This window comes from Bombina bombina, chromosome 1 (assembly GCF_027579735.1).
Source record: "Bombina bombina isolate aBomBom1 chromosome 1, aBomBom1.pri, whole genome shotgun sequence".
NCBI classification, from domain to species: domain Eukaryota; kingdom Metazoa; phylum Chordata; class Amphibia; order Anura; family Bombinatoridae; genus Bombina; species Bombina bombina.
This window is the reverse complement of record NC_069499.1, coordinates 1,451,294,311-1,451,310,861: the sequence shown is the minus strand read 5'-3', so window position 1 is coordinate 1,451,310,861 and position 16,551 is coordinate 1,451,294,311. Positions and strand designations below refer to the sequence as shown.

Here is a 16,551-nt window from a genome sequence, read left to right as displayed (position 1 = left end):
TTTATGTTTCTGTACAAAAGCAAGGAATTGTTTACATTTGATTACATTCAGGTTACACATAATCAGCACACTCCTTACTTGGCGGTTAAGGAATTTACAACGGATTTCCTCTCCTCGAGGGTCTCCTGGAGCTTACGCATTTGCAGAGTTGATGTCCTGGCCAGAGGAGATAAGGGTAAGAAAATACATTCAAAGAGGTACAAGAACCCCCTTCCTCCTGGAGACTGACCTGCTACTGTGATTGATTTGTTCTTTATGCTTATCAATGGTTTCCATAAAACTCAGAAACTGGAAGAGACAAAAATTAGTAGGTTTAGGGGCTAAAGTAAGAAATGCTTTGAGTGCACACTGAAGAGAGGAATGCTGGGAGCAGGGTGACAGTCTCACCTGTTTGTTCTTTTCCTCCTTCAGATTCTGAACCTCTTTAGTCAGGATCTGCCTCTGGTTGACGGTCTCCTGACGGATACTCTGCCTCTCCTGGTTGTGTTCCATTCCCTGATCTAATATAGGTGTAAAGCAATGAGGCTTTATTTTTTTTTTACTTTAAAAAACCCTGCAACCCAAGCGCCAGAAAATCCCAATACACAATCTGCAAAATCTCTTACAATAATCTTGTTGCTTCTGGTGTAAATATACAATTTTAGGATTATAATGCAGCACAACCCTCTGATGTCATCAAGGCTTCCTTGGGTTTTTGTAACATTAGATTAAAATATCAATTGGTCTGGCTCAATGTGGGCAACCAAATATTAACATAACACAAATAAAATTATAGTATACATGCTTAGAACAGATAATGTCACTATATAAATGATCTAATGTATTAGAGCATTTTATGAAGGCACAAATAATTGTTTAAAATCATTAAAAGTGTTTAACACATAGTTAATCTCCAGCACCAGTTGTACTGCACAGCAGGTGATTGGTAGATATGTGCTTATGCCACTTCTAAATTGGCTTAGCGGTTGTGTCTGAATCAAGAGCAGCAATGTATTGTGGTTCATGAGTGCATTTTAATTAAAGGGACACTTAACACCTGATAAAAATCATTAAAAAGTATGTTTTATTATGAATTAAAATCAAGTAATCACTACTGTCTAGTTTATTTGTTCACCTTACCCCTAAGTGTTGAAAAAAATCGATTTGAAGATGAATGCTAATAAGGTGCATTATTCTCCCATGTAAGGTGCCATATTAGAACGCACGTTACACTGGGTCACAGCAGTCATGTGACTTGTGCATATAAAAAACACAGCATCAGCAGCACTCAGTGTTATGCAGACAGAGCTTGTCCTGCAGTTTATGTTATAAATCTGTTACAGGAATAAAACATTTTATTTTTATGTTTTTCTATGCAAATAAAGCTTACTTTTTCAAAAGCTATCACTGACATTCCTAATGTGTGTGAATGTACACAGCACTCGGCAGGGTTATAAATGTAAATCATTCTCTTCTCTGACAAGCTCCGGTCTGGAGAGGGAGGGGCCGAGGGGGGAGAGAGAGCGGCATACATAGCTGCATCAAGCTCTGGATATGTATAGTAATAGAAACAATGTTTTGTGTAAGCTGAAGTTACAGCATAAAGAGCTGTACTTAGTTTTTTATTATTACACAGTAGAAGTTAGTTTGAATGATTTTTAGCAGTCAAGTGTTTAATGTCCCTTTAAGGTGTTGATGACAATCCTTTGAAAACAGCTATCTAACGTGTTTTTTTGTTACATAATTAATCATTAACCCCTTAAAAGGGACAATAAACCCAATTTGTTTCTTTAATGATTCAGATAGAGCATACAATTTTAAGCAACTTTCTAATCTACTCCTACTATCATTTGTTGTTTGTTTTCTTGCTATCTTTATTTAAAAAGCAGGAATTTAAATCTTAGGAGTCAGCCCATTTTAGGTTCAGCACCTGGATAGCGCTTGCTTATTGGTGGCTACATTTAGCAAACCAATACGCAAGCAAAACCCAGGTTCTAAACCAAAAATGGGCCAGCTCTTAAGCTTTACATTCCTGCTTTTTAAATAAAGATAGCAAAAGAATGAAGACAAATTGATAATAGAAGTAAATTAAAAGGTTGCTTAACATTGCATGCTCTATCCAAACCATTAAAGGGACACTGAACCCAAATTTTCTCTTTTGTGATTCAGAGAGCATGCAATTTTAAGCAACTTTCTAATGTACTCCTATTATCAAATTTTCTTCATTCTCTTGGTATCTTTATTTGAAATGCAAGAATGTAAGTTTATGCCGGCCCATTTTTGGTGAACACACTGTGTTGTTCTTGCTGATTGGTGGATAAATTGACCCGCCAATAAACAAGTGCTTTCCATGGTTCTGAACAAAAAAAAATAGCTTAGATGCCTTCTGTTTCAATTAAAGAAAGCAAGAGAACGAAGAAAAATTGATAATAGGAGTAAATTAGAAAGTTGCTTAAATTTGCATGCTCTATCTGAATCATGAAAGATTCAGTATCCCTTTAAATAAATAAATAAAAATGGGTTTAGTGTCCCTTTAAGGGGGACTGAATTTTTAATAGCGCGGTCTTGCCACCAGCGGTGAGACTGCACTATTTTCTGTGGCCACCAGGAAGGAGGGAGGGTATAATAGCGTGGTCACGCCGCTCACAGTGGGACCTGCACTATTATACCCAAGAAAACCCTTAACAACCAGCGATGGGTTAAAGTTTATGGGGATTTGTATGTAAATAAATCATTTGAAAAGCTTTTCTAAAGGATTGTGATTAACACCTTTGCGGCTGTTAAACAGAGCAACCACAGCATCTTGTTAGTGCAGAAATTCCTCTGTGTATCCTATTACAGCATTTTATATTTGCATTATTATGCCACTATTTAAAACGTCGTGCGTATGTTGCAGGATAAGATGTAAGGTTACCAGATAGAAAGATTGTCTCTTGAATATAATAAGTGGTTATTTTGTTCCCTTTTTTAGCTTGTTACCCATGTGAATGCTTCTCGTTCCCCATATGCTAAGTCACATGGAAATGATGCTGCATAACTATAAAAAATGACTGGGCATCTCTGTGTTAAAAAGGAAGATATTTTACCTCAAAATTTCCTCAGCTCTGAGAGCAGTTATCCTTCAGCTACTCTTTTTACTGTCAATCAGCCAATCTACTTCATCAGTGCTGAGTTCACACTTTGCTTTACTGTGATATAGTGGGATTTCACTATAATCCTGTAAGATTTCAAACCAAGCTCCATAAACTGAGAAAGAAAAAAAAAAAGTGATGGTATCTGCACATGCCAGATTCATACTCCCTTACAAGTCCTGGGACTAGCATCCTGATTGGATACTTAATGTCCCTCTACAGTGAGATGTGGCTACTGAGGCAATTTTGAGGTTAAATATCTTCCTTTTTTTACATGATGAGAGAGATATTCATATGATATTTATCTACTCAGCTTTGTACAGATATGCTGCATCACTTTTTAAGGGATTCAACATATAGGTAACATCCCTTTAAGAGCAGGACTGGCACAACGCACACATATGGTAAACATTTCCTTTCCCTTACCTATAGCTTTCAGTATGTCACTAGGAATGTTATTCCCTGACAGATGTATCTTTTGTAGACTCCTGTTGGCTTCCAAACAGCTAAGTATGGCTCTCCCTCCAAGCAGGCCAATGTTATTCCAGCGAAGGTCTGGCAAAAAAAGAAGATAAATTAGATGTAAACCCTCTAAATGTTTGTACTTTGCCAACCTCCTCTTGTTGCAGATATTCAAGTACCATCTCACACTCACACCTGCTAAACTTACCAAGCTCTTGCAAAGTGAAATTGCGTCTCAGGGCATTGGCCAGCTCTTCTGCCCCCTTGTGGTTAATCTGATTATTGCGGAGGTCCAGTTTACGCAGAGTCTGATTGTATGCAAGTCCATCGCATAAGAGGGAGAAATCTTGTTCCCACATCCCCAAGTTATTCCATTCCAGGGTAAGACTAAAAGGAAACCAACATGCAGGCAGATAGACGCATCATCTAGACATCTCAATGGGTTTAATTTATAACATTTAAAAGGCATTTCCTTTTTTTTTTTTAAAGGAAATTTGTTGTGAATTCAACTTAATCTGTTTATCGTGCAGAGCAGGGTTGTATAAATGGCAGACCATATGATTTTTTTTGCCTCATTGACTATTATACTTATATTTCCTTTTTTTTATATTCTATAGCTCCTATTTAAAATGTCTGTTAAACAGACAAAGTCAAAATTAAACATTTTAATGCTTAAAAGGGACTTTCCAGACAAAATTTTAATCCAGATGGATGCATTTCAGTTTTGAATAGGAGCAATTTTTGTAATATAAATAAAAGCTATAGCTGTTTCAAAGATGGATTTAAAGGGACACGATACCAAAATGTTGAAGCACATGAAAGTGATGCAGTATAACTGTAAAAATCTGACTAGAAAATATCACCTTAACATCTCTATGTAAAAAAGAAAGATATTTTACCTCAAATGTCCTAAGTATTCACACCCCACTGTAAAGAGACTTTAAGCAGCCAGCCACGATGCTTGTCCCAGGACTTGCAAGGGAGTGTGCATCTGTCACGCGCAGGCACAGTTGTTATTTTCCTATTCAGTTTAAGTAAGTTTATTAAAATTTCATGAGATCACAGTAAAGGCAAAGCATTAACTCAGAACTGCCGATTTTCAACTTGCAGCTGTTTTACACAACACTTACTCTGGTGAGCTGAAGACATTTTGAGGTAAAATATTTTCCATTTTAATAGAGATGCTCAGGTGATATTTTCCTGTCAGCTTTTTACAGTTATGCTGCATCACTTTCAAGTGATTTATCATGAGTATGATGTCCCTTTAAGTATGCCCTGTGAACAAACATTTTAAACACAGCACTTGTTCAGAGATCCTAAGGTGCTTGTACCGTCTGGTAATAACTCAGTTTGTTAATTGCTGACGTGATACAAGCCCCACTAATGCTCTGAGCAGCTACAGTATATAAAATGCTGGTGCGCTGAGAATATCTAGCTATGCTACGATAACGTGAAAACAGTGATAACTTTTACTAAAAGCATTTTTGTCACTTGTTTCTATTTAAATATGTAATCCATCTATGTGCATTTCAATTTTTACTGGACTGCCCATTTAAGATGGATCATGCAGTTGTTGAAAAGCATACAGAGCTAGGCTCAGGAGCTGCAATACACCAGTGTTTCTCAACCACGGTCCTCAAGTACTCCGAAAGGCCAGGTTTTCATTTTAGCTAAACTAGAGCACAGGTGAAATAATTAGCCGATAGGTGACAGCAGGTTAGTAACCATGGTTACTAATCAGCTGATTATTTCACCTGTGCTCTAGTTCAGCTATAATGAAAACCTGGCCTGTCGGGGGTACTTGAGGACCGTGGTTGAGAAACACTGCAATACACTACTGGGAGCTAGCTGATAATTGGTGGCAATGCACATTTGCCTATTGGCTCACCAGATCGTTCTACTAGATCCCAGTAGAGTGTTGCTGCTCTGGAGCCGATTCTAACCTCTGAAAAAGGGGGTTAAACACTTGTTTAACCCTTTCCTGACGGGGTTAAAGTGTCTACATCGTAACAACCGTTCCGATGTAGACAAATTGAAATCACACGATCGCAAGATTTCAATTATTGGATCGGGTCTGGGGGCATCCCTATAACCCTAGGAACGCCCTCCAGACCGCAATCAAATCTGAGAAGCACAGTGGGCTTCAGGACAGCCGTTAGCTATGACGTTCTATTCAGTTATAACTGCTTTAAAGCCCAGTGTAATTATGACGGAATAGAACGGCATAACGCCGTTAAAAGGTTAAATACACAGCTGTATGCAAGCAATAGTAAAATAATCAAAATGCTCCAAAACTTCCTTTTTGTGCTTGTGTCCATTTAAAAACTTATTATTTACAACTACAAAAAATAAAGAGCAGCATTCACAAAGCACTGCAAGCTTCTGATTGCTGCATAAACACCATGTGCAGGCTCGCTTGTCAATGTGTTTCCTCAACAGTCAGAGGCTGAATATGTTCTATGATCAGCACTATGGGTGCGATTACAAATGTATACTAACACCTACAAAGTCCTTATTTATAAAAGACACAAATAATATACTGAGTCATAAATTAACTCCTCCAGCTTGAAGGAATCTGTCAATCTGACTGTGCAGTGCTCACACACCTAGTCAGAGAAGAGTTGCGTCTCAGGAGCTTCCCAATGGTTTTGGCACCCTCAGCTTGCAAATTATTTCCCTGTAAAGATTAAAAAAAAACTATTGTTCTGTTCCAGTGACCACATGCAGACCCCAATAGTTATTTAAAGGGTCACAATAATGCAATCATAAAATCACCTTTATTTGTACCACAAATGTAGCAATGTGTTTAACGTCTGCTAAGGAGCCACAGTGCAATGTTGTTCCTTTGCAGAAGACAGTTAACGAGACAAACAGTAGCAGTATACAGCCATAGCTGCCAGTTATAAGCTATATGTTTGTTCAGGAGATCGCCTGTGTTAAACTTCTGTGTGGGGCTAAACATGCAGTTATAAGCAGGAATTTGAGCAGTAATAAATTTAGAACATGTTATTATTACATTATTATGATGTCCTTTATAGGGACACTGAAATTCCACATGTTCAGGCCAGCATTAATAAAAGAAGATATAGATGTGTGTGTGTGGAATATATTTGCCATGCTGCAGCACAAGCATGCTTCCTCCTTTAGGTTCACAATATGGGTATGGCTGCTCATTTTCCAAGGGGAGTGACTGGACAGTTTGAAACTACTTCATGCAACAGAAAAATGAAGGAATGGTGAACTTTCATTTCTGCAAAATAAAGATTGACCAGAACAGTTTTAAAATGATTAGAATGTCCACTTACCTTCATATCTAGATGTTTTATCACTGCATTGGTAGCAAGTCCCTGCAGCAGAGGTTTAAGACCTGACAAGAAAAACAGAGCTTCCGTAATTGAAAAAGCAAAAATGAATGTAAGTGTATCCAGATATGCAGAATGTGAAAGGAGCAGTAATATCCACAAATGACAAACCTGACAGTGAGCCAAAGTGCCAAATACATCTAAATATCAAAACTGCAAAAGATGTGGTACAGGTTCCAATCATGTCAACAGATGTAGCAGAGCACAGTATTAATGGTTGGGAAGGTGAGTGACCATATGTCTTTGGGACGGAGGATAAAAAGATATTTTAGGTTGGTAAATTATGCTTAGAACTTCAAAAATGATTTTTTTTATTAGAAAGTAACAGTATACTTGAGAGAGCTGACATTTTGATCAATATAAAACAGTTTTTCAGAAATTCCAGGGAGGATTGCATCAACATTCTGACAGGGATAACATTTTACGGAGATACACTTTTCTGATGTGCAAGGTGGGGGTTAGCATCTGGCTGTTTCTGGCGACCAGTGGGTTAATTGAAGTTAACAATATTACACTTAGGGTTAACAACCAGTAAGCAGTGAAATTCTGGGGGTAGGTACTTAAAATATACAAATATAATTTATACAAATACATTTGCAGTAATCTGAAGAAGTGTTTGTGTTACTAGTTGAGAAGGAACGTGCAATATTGTAGCAAAGTATGGGTTCATAGATGTCTTGCTTTCTACCATTTTTTTTTGGGGGGGGGGGGGGGTGTACACTATCATGGCTGTTACTAGGACACAATGTTTTACAGAATGCCAAGGTTTGACTGTTGGTTTGGATGAAGATATTCGTACATGCAAGGTTGGAATTGTCCCTTGACCACTGGCCTCCATTTACATACCTGTCACTAACTAGGGTATGCAGAGCTTGGTATGGACCAGGAAAATGATGTAGCCATGAACATCATATGTGTACTATGACTGATAAAGGAAGAGATTACCTAAGGGCTAAAAAAAACACCTCTTGCTGACCAGGGAAGGTATCGCCAAGGGGTTTCCTAAGCCACTGACCACTTTGGCTACTGGCCACCTGTCACTAGCCAGGAGGGACTGTCCCTCTTTCGCATATAAACATGCATTCTTCTAACAGGGACTGCCCCTTGAGCAAATTACTACCTAAACATACCTGAAACCCAAAATATTGTTTATTGTACTAATTTCACTAATAATTATTATTTTGTATTAATCCTATAGAAGTCCCGCTGTTGACACATACTGAATAAGGATCCCTCTTTCCTTGTTCAGCAGAGATAGAGGAATGGCACACTAAATATGGTTAGGGAACTTACCATCATCACTTAACATGCAGTCGCTCAATAACACTCCGGTAAAAGTCACATCGTTCTGCAGTAATGTTCCTAGGATCTGGCAAGTGTCAGGAGACAGACTCTGGGCGGACAGGTCGAGACGGTCTCCCGCTGCATCCCGTAACACGCTTTGGGGCTCTAGCTGCCGCTCTTGGCACAGGCGCAGGTACATCCGCCTAAACTCCTCCATGGCCTGGATCCCAGAGTCGGCCAACTGTCACCCCGTACAGGCTGCCCAGCCCCTACCTCACCGTTACATGTATACAGACGCTGTAACCAGGAAGAGAGAAGCATGTCGGGAAGCGGAGAACAAGGCATTGGAAGAAACAATTTGTTAGTAGATGAACTACAATAACCAGCATGCATTGAGAATTATTCTTTTGCAGCGTTGAATTTTTTTTTTTTAATAAGCGTCCGGTTTTTGTAATCCAATCAGAAAGTAGAAGAGACATGGCTTGCTGCGTGATTGGGTCTAAACTATACAGTGAGGCATTTTGATTGGACCGAACTAACAGCGAGTAAAACTTGAGAAAATGGAGCGAGAAGAAGAGTCAGCGGGTTTTAGAAAGGTTTTTGCTCATGGGGGGGATACAGGTGAAGGGTGCAATGGATGGGGAGTGCGGCTGTGGAAGCAGTAGATCTGCTCGTGCCAGGGATAAGGAAGACAGAGATATTGTGCAGGAGTTATGCAACATGACGTGATAGAACAGGGGATAAGGGAAATATACAGCTTGTGAATATTGAAGGACAGTAAACTCAGGATTATACTTTCATAATTCAGATAGAAGATGCAATTTAAAATCACTTTCCAATGTACTTCGCTTCTTTCTCTTGGTCCCTGGAATCTTTCTTGATTGACATCAACATAGCCACACAACACATTAAAGGGACACTGAACCCAATTTTTTTCTTTCGTGATTCATATAGAGCATGCAATTTTAAGCAACTTTCTAATTTAATCCTATTATAATTTTTTCCTTGTTTTCTTGGTATCTTTATTTGAAAAAACAGGAATGTAAGCTTACCAGCCGACCCATTTTTTGATCAGCAACATGGGTAGCGCTTGCTGATTGGTGGTTACATTTGGCCACCAATGAGCAAGTGCTACCCAAGTGCTGATCCAAAGATGGGCCGGCTTGTATGCTTACATTTCTGCTTTTTCAAATAAAGATACCAGAAGAACAAAGAAAAATTGATAATAGGAGTAAATTAGAAAGTTGCTTAAAATTGCATGCTCTATTTGAATCCTCTATCTTAATCATGAAAGAAAACATTTGGGTTTGGTATCCCTTTAAATTTAATTTGGTGACTATTGAGGATAGAATTGATTTCATGGACACCACAGTGTATAAGATGAAAGGTGGTTTGGCAGTTGATTTATTCAAGAAAGAGACTGACTATAATAACTTACTCCATTTTCAGAGTGCACATCCCCCTTCTTTTATTCAGTCTTTACCCAAGAGCCAATTATTATGTATACGGTGCATTGTATCTGATGAGAAAAGGGTACGTGAAAGACTGAAAGAGAATGGAGATATATTCATACAGAGAGGTTACCCTAAAGAGTTAATTCAAAAGGGAATTAAACTGATTGTAAACTTGAGCATAATCGCTCAAGTCGTAGGAAAGAATTTAAAACATGAGACATTTTAATTCATAAAATGTGTAGGATATAGTTATCTTCTGATATTTTCACCTTGTAATGACAGAACTTTAAGTACCGTTCCACCACCCGCCATATTCGTCCATTGATTGACAGATGACTCATCTGAAATCCACTAATTGTTGTTTCTCCCGGGGCGTTTAGCCCCTTTGCACAAACGTCACGCATGGGTGGGAAACAATGATTATTGGATTGCAGATGAGTCATCTGCCAATCAATTGACGAATATGGCGGGCGGAAGAACAGCACTTACTGTTCTAGCATTACAAGGTGAAAATATCAGAAGATAAGTATATCCTACACATTTTTTTAAATTCTTTTCTATGACTTGAGTGACAATGCTCAAGTTTGCAATAACTTTAAGGAGGTGTTAGTCATTTCCAGACAGGATCTCTTAAAGAAGAAGAAGGAAACTGAAAAACCATCAAGAATAGCGTTTGTCAGCCAATTTTCCCCCTTAAGTAGGTGGGTACAAGGGATTATCCGTAAACACTGAGTTTGTAATCCAGGTGTGAAAGAATTTCAAGAATACCCTATGCCTGCGTACAAAAGGGGAAATAATTTAAAGGACAATTTGGTGAGGGCAGATATTGGACCAGGGAAGAGGCCGGTCCAGAAGTACCTAAGTAAAAAAAAAGATTGGGATGTTTTCCCTGCCTTAACTGTAATAACATTAATAAAGGGCTCTACATTCTCCAATCCAAGAATGGGGAGAAAATATAACATAAAAGGCTTCTATACTTGTAACACAGATTTTGCAGTGTATCTGATTAAATGCCCTTGTGGGTGGGGCTATGTAGGAGAAACCACCCATAAAGTTAGGGAAAGGATGAATCAACTCAAAAGTAATATTAGAACTAAAGTGCTGGATGCACCAGTTTCATATCATTTTATTAATGCAGGACATAGTTTGAGTCACTTTAGGTTTCAGATATTAGAGCAGATCTGTTGTCCTAGGAGAGGGGGCAATAGAGAGATCTTTCTAAAACAGAGAGAAGTATATTGGATCTGGAAGTTGGGTACTGGAGGTATGAATAGAGAGTTAGACTGGGCTTTGTTCAATTAGAAGGAACAGAGAGTCTGATATAGGCTCAATAACTGATGTATATAAAGTGTTTTTGAGCTGATGGGGACTAAGTTTGTCCTTTTTGTATATATTATTTAGAAATAGGAATGATTAGGAATAGGATAAGATGATAATAAATAGTTAATTGTGATATATGGTGTTCTGAGTCTGTGGATCTAATTAAGTAGCAGCAATATGTGTAGAATTATTGAGGGGAGGGGCTTAGGGTATTTAAAGATTGTTTTTGCCTTGTATGAGTACACATGATTAAGGACTTTGGTCCGAAACATGTTTTTTTGTCTTTGGTCCAGTAAACCTTTAAGAAGAATTAGTGTTGCTGCTACTGCATTCCTTGTGGATACTAGAATATAACAAGACACATACAGTTTATATGTATATAGTGTTTCAATTGGTGATGAGTTCTGTTTTGTAAAGGACATAGTTTGGATGACTGAGAAGAAAGCGGGGAATGTTGTGGTATAAATAAGGAGCTCATTATGTAGTGGAGTAGTGGCGGGGGCTACAGGGTGTAATCTGAGTCTTCATTCACATATTCCACATGTATGTAACCTTACTCTATTTATCTGACACAGGACACTGTTGCTAAACTCCTTAATCTGCACTTGGGAGAGGACAAAGTAAGAGGTAACAGCCAACATGGCCAACTTACAGCTGTATTTTAACTCTTAATTTGTTGTTTCATTTTTTGGTTAACTACATTTCCTTGATTTAATACAGCGTGTCAGGCTTGGTTCTCTGTATAATGGGTGAAGGAGAGAATTAGATGCTCAGAAAGAAGTGGAGTGAGAAAGTGGAAGGTTAGCGAATAAAACTGTACGTACATAGTAGAAAGGATCATAGCATATGCAGGAAATTAGTAGGTTAAGGGACCACTTAATATATAAACAATACTGTGTAGAAGTAAGAGGGACGGGAACACGTGCAGGTGCCTATGGGAGGCAGATTAAGGCAAAATTAAACTTTAATAATTCAGATAGATGCAATTTTAAACAACTTTCCAATTTAGTTCTATTAGTTAATTTGCGTCATTCTCTTGGTATCCTTTGTTGAAAGGTAGACTCAGGAGCAGCAATGCACTACTGGGAGCTAACTAGTGATTGGTGACTGCCGATATATGCCTGATGTAATTGGCTCACCCAATGAGTTCCATTTATGAAGCAGAAGAGGCAGCTTCAGAGCCCAAGCATTTCTAGCTCACATGAACAGGATTGAAATGCTAGGTAAGTAGCTGCTGTCTTAAAGGGATACTGAACCCAAATTTTTTCTTTTGTGATTCAGATAGAGCATCCAATTTTATGCAACTTTCTAATTTACTCCTATTATCAATTTTTCTACGGTTTCTTGCTATCTTTATTTGAAAAATAAAGTCAGAACCCTGGAAAGCACTTGTTTATTGGTGGATGAATTTATCCACCAATCAGCAAGAACAACCCAGGATGTTCATAAAAAATGGGCCGGCATCTAAACTTACATTCTTGCTTTTCAAATTAAAAATACCAAGAAAATGAAGAACATTTGACAATAGGAGTAAATTAGAAAGTTGCTTAAAATTGCATGCTCGATCTGAATCACAAAAGAAAAAATTTGGGTTCAGTGTCCCTTTAAGACTGCAGCTTCTTAACCTCTTAGTTTCTAGTGGGTCTGTATACTCTGCGCTGTGTGGGTATATGCTCTTTAATCTATGGAAGCTTCCTCTATGTTTCCAAGGTAATTTATCAAAATGGGGAGGAGATGCAAGAGCGCTAACAGCTAATACCCACTATGAAGGGAAATAAATAACTATTGGACACTAAATAATTTTAAAGAATTTATTAAAATAAATTAAAAAAGGATAAATAATAAATTGGTTATTTGTGCTAGTAATGTGATGTGTTGGTTTAATAATAAGAGTACTACCTATAGTTATGTTTAAATGAATCTGTGTCTTGGTGTGAGAATCAATAATACACCTTTTGGTTCAATAGGTATCTATCTTATTCAAACTGTGTAATTAATTCCCTTTTGATGGGCTAAATAAATAATCATGAACAGTTCTATAAATAATCAAGAACAATTATTTTTTCTAAAAGGCTATACATTACAATGTTCGGTTGGCCAACCTTAAATTTTATGCTCTTACGGGCATAAAGAAACATAAATAAATAAACATATAAATAATGTATGTAAATAACTTGTGCTTCTAAAAATTCCCTTGGAGGATTTATCGGTCTTATTATAAAAAAAGATACCTTAGGCACATAAAAAAGCAACTTAGTACTGTGCATTTAGTACAGAAATAGCAACTTTGTGTTATTGCCAAAGTGATGATAATATGCTTATGAAGCAATATGTGTTAATGTGACCTGTTTTATCTAGGTTAGCAAAGTCACAATGTCTCTATGATCCTAACAAGTGCACTTGTTTGCAGGGATATATTTCTAACCTTTATCTTCTTTTTTCTGGATCTTATGAAAGCTGTAGATCCCTCCGGTGGAAACTGTGCTCAATCTTCAGACCCGTAATCTTGGTCCCTTTTCTTCTTTTTAAATCTGTGTGGCAAGTGTTGTCCTTTGTGACTTTGCTAACCTAGATAAAACAGGTTGCATTAACACATATTGCTTCATAAGCATATTATCATCACTTAACACAAAGTTGCTATTTATGTACTAAATGCACAGTACTAAGTTGATTTTTTATGTGCCTAAGGTATCTTTTTTTTATAATACGACAGAGAAATCCTCCAAGGGAATTTATAGAAAATAACATTTTTAGAAGCGCAAGTTATTTACATACATATGTTTATTTATTTATATGTTTCTTTATGCTAGTAAGAGCATAAAATTTAAGGTCGGACTACCGAACATTGTAATGTATAGCCTTTTAGAAAAAATAATTGTTCTTGATTATTTATAGAACTGTTCATGATTGTTGATTTAGCCCATCAAAAGGGAATTAATTACACAGTTTGAATAAGATAGATACCTATTGAACCAAAAGGTGTATTATTGATTCTCACACCAAGACACCGATTCATTTAAACATACCTATAGGTAGTACTCTTTTATTTATTAAACCAACACATCACATTACTAGCACAAATAACCAATTTATTATTTATCCTTTTTAATTTATTTTAATAAATTCTTTAAAATTATTTGGTGTCCAATAGTTTTTTATTTCCCTTCATATTGGGTATTAGCTGTTAACGCTCTTGTATCTCCTCCCCATTTTGCTTCTCAACCTATCCTACACCTCAAGGGTGGTAGAGTTAAATCATCCCAATCAGATCTAGATTGACAGGCTCTGCACTTGTGTGATTAGTTGCTCAAGAGGAGGAGGCATGGTCATAACTGTTGGCACCAGATGCAGCCCACTTGCCACCATGCCAGGTCTACAAGGTTCCCAGGAGTGACCCTTGTCCATCCAGCATTTAGTAAATGGAGCCCAATGTATTCATTTAGTTCCCAGTAGTGCCCCTTTAAAAAAGGATGCAAAGAGAATGAAACTAATTTAACCATATAAATACAACAGAAGTTGTTTATAATTGTATGGTCTATCTGAATCATGAAAGAAAATGTTGGGGTTTCATGTCCCTTTAAGGACAGTACAAAGTCTTCAAGAAAAATCAGAAGACACACAATACAAGGTTCTGTGTGGGGGCTGAATGCAGATGTTAAGGGACGGAGCAGGAACAAGGCCACATTATTTTTAGGGGAGAAAAACACAGAAAAGGATAAAAAAAAAGGTTGGATTCAAAAGGGGGCACTAGATAGGAGCAGAGGCACAATAGAGTAAATTCAGTATTGTAGAAGGTAGTTTATCCTTATAAAATATTACCACCATATTTTCACAATCTTGCGGCTAGATTTAGAGTTTTGTCGGTAACGACCCAAAAAGCTAACGCCGGCTTTTTTCTGGCCGCACCATAAAAATAACTCTGGTATTGAGAGTCCACATAAAGGCTGCGTTAGGCTCCAAAAAAGGAGCGTAGAGCATATTTAACGCAGCTTCAACTCTCGATACCAGAGTTGCTTACGGACGCGGCCAGCCTCAAAAACGTGCTCGTGCACGATTCCCCCATAGGAAACAATGGGACTGTTTGAGCTGAAAAAAAACGCTGCGTTCAGCTCCTAACGCAGCCCCATTGTTTGCTATGCGGAAACACTTCCTACGTCTGCACCCAACACTCTAACATGTACCCCGAGTCTAAACACCCCTAGCCTTACACTTATTAACCCCTAATCTGCCGCCCCCTCTATCGCTGACACCTGCATATTATTATTAACCCCTAATCTGCCGCTCCGTAAACCGCCGCTACTTACATTATCCCTATGTACACCTAATCTGCTGCCCTAACATTGCCGACCCCTATATTATATTTATTATCCCCTAATCTGCCCCACACAACGTCGCCTCCACCTGCCTACACTTATTAACCCCTAATCTGCCGAGCGGACCTAAGCGCTACTATAATAAAGTTATTAACCCCTAATCCGCCTCACTAACCCTATAATAAATAGTATTAACCCCTAATCTGCCCTCCCTAACATCGCCGACACCTAACTTCAATTATTAACCCCTAATCTGCCGACTGGAGCTCACCGCTATTCTAATAAATGTATTAACCCCTAAAGCTAAGTCTAACCCTAACACTAACACCCCCCTAAGTTAAATATAATTTACATCTAACGAAATTAATTATCTCTTATTAAATAAATTATTCCTATTTAAAGCTAAATACTTACCTGTAAAATAAATCCTAATATAGCTACACTATAAATTATAATTATATTATAGCTATTTTAGGATTAATATTTATTTTACAGGTAACTTTGTAATTATTTTAACCAGGTACAATAGCTATTAAATAGTTAGTTACCTAGTTAAAATAATAACAAAATTACCTGTAAAATAAATCCTAACCTAAGTTACAATTAAACCTAACACTACACTATCATTAAATTAATTAAATAAAATATCTACAATTACCTACAATTAAACCTAACACTACACTATCAATACATTAATTAAATACAATATCTACAAATAACTACAATGAAATAAACTAACTAAAGTACAAAAAATAAAAAAGAACTAAGTTACAAAAAATAAAATAATATTTACAAACATAAGGAAAATATTTACAACAATTTTAAACTAATTACACCTACTCTAAGCCCCCTAATAAAATAACAAAGACCCCCAAAATAAAAAATGCCCTACCCTATTCTAAATTACTAAAGTTCAAAGCTCTTTTACCTTACCAGCCCTGAACAGGGCCCTTTGCGGGGCATGCCCCAAGAAGTTCAGCTCTTTTGCCTGTAAAAAAAAACATACAATACCCCCCCCCCAACATTACAACCCACCACCCACATACCCCTAATCTAACCCAAACCCCCCTTAAATAAACCTAACACTAAGCCCCTGAAGATCATCCTACCTTGTCTTCACCTCACCGGGTATCACACCGATCCGTCCTGGCTCCGATATCTTCATCCAACCCAAGCGGGGGCTAGACATCCACTGAAGAAGTCCAGAAGAGGGTCCAAAGTCTTCATCCTATCCGGGAAGAAGAGT

The 16,551-nt window shown here is 37.5% G+C and overlaps 2 protein-coding genes across 2 annotated transcripts in view; one reads left to right on the top strand and one right to left on the bottom strand.

Moving 5' to 3' along the window:
* The window catches only part of LRRC45 (leucine rich repeat containing 45), a 47,173-nt gene that overhangs the window by 13,621 nt on the left and 17,001 nt on the right, over window positions 1-16,551 (bottom strand). The window contains exons 2-10 of the mRNA XM_053705647.1: window positions 13,418-13,560; window positions 8,228-8,515; window positions 6,878-6,939; window positions 6,179-6,249; window positions 3,781-3,959; window positions 3,537-3,665; window positions 388-500; window positions 230-288; window positions 79-156 (exon numbers count right to left, since the gene is read on the bottom strand). Of these exons, the coding sequence (XP_053561622.1) occupies window positions 79-156; window positions 230-288; window positions 388-500; window positions 3,537-3,665; window positions 3,781-3,959; window positions 6,179-6,249; window positions 6,878-6,939; window positions 8,228-8,435 (899 nt within the window). The 5' untranslated portion in view covers window positions 8,436-8,515; window positions 13,418-13,560. The remainder of the gene's footprint in view (window positions 1-78; window positions 157-229; window positions 289-387; window positions 501-3,536; window positions 3,666-3,780; window positions 3,960-6,178; window positions 6,250-6,877; window positions 6,940-8,227; window positions 8,516-13,417; window positions 13,561-16,551) is intronic.
* Window positions 8,704-16,551, top strand: part of CENPX (centromere protein X) — a 60,298-nt gene continuing 52,450 nt past the window's right edge. Inside the window, exons 1-2 of the mRNA XM_053705657.1 lie at window positions 8,704-8,814; window positions 11,568-11,619. Coding sequence (XP_053561632.1) covers window positions 8,779-8,814; window positions 11,568-11,619 — 88 coding nt within the window. The 5' untranslated portion in view covers window positions 8,704-8,778. The remainder of the gene's footprint in view (window positions 8,815-11,567; window positions 11,620-16,551) is intronic.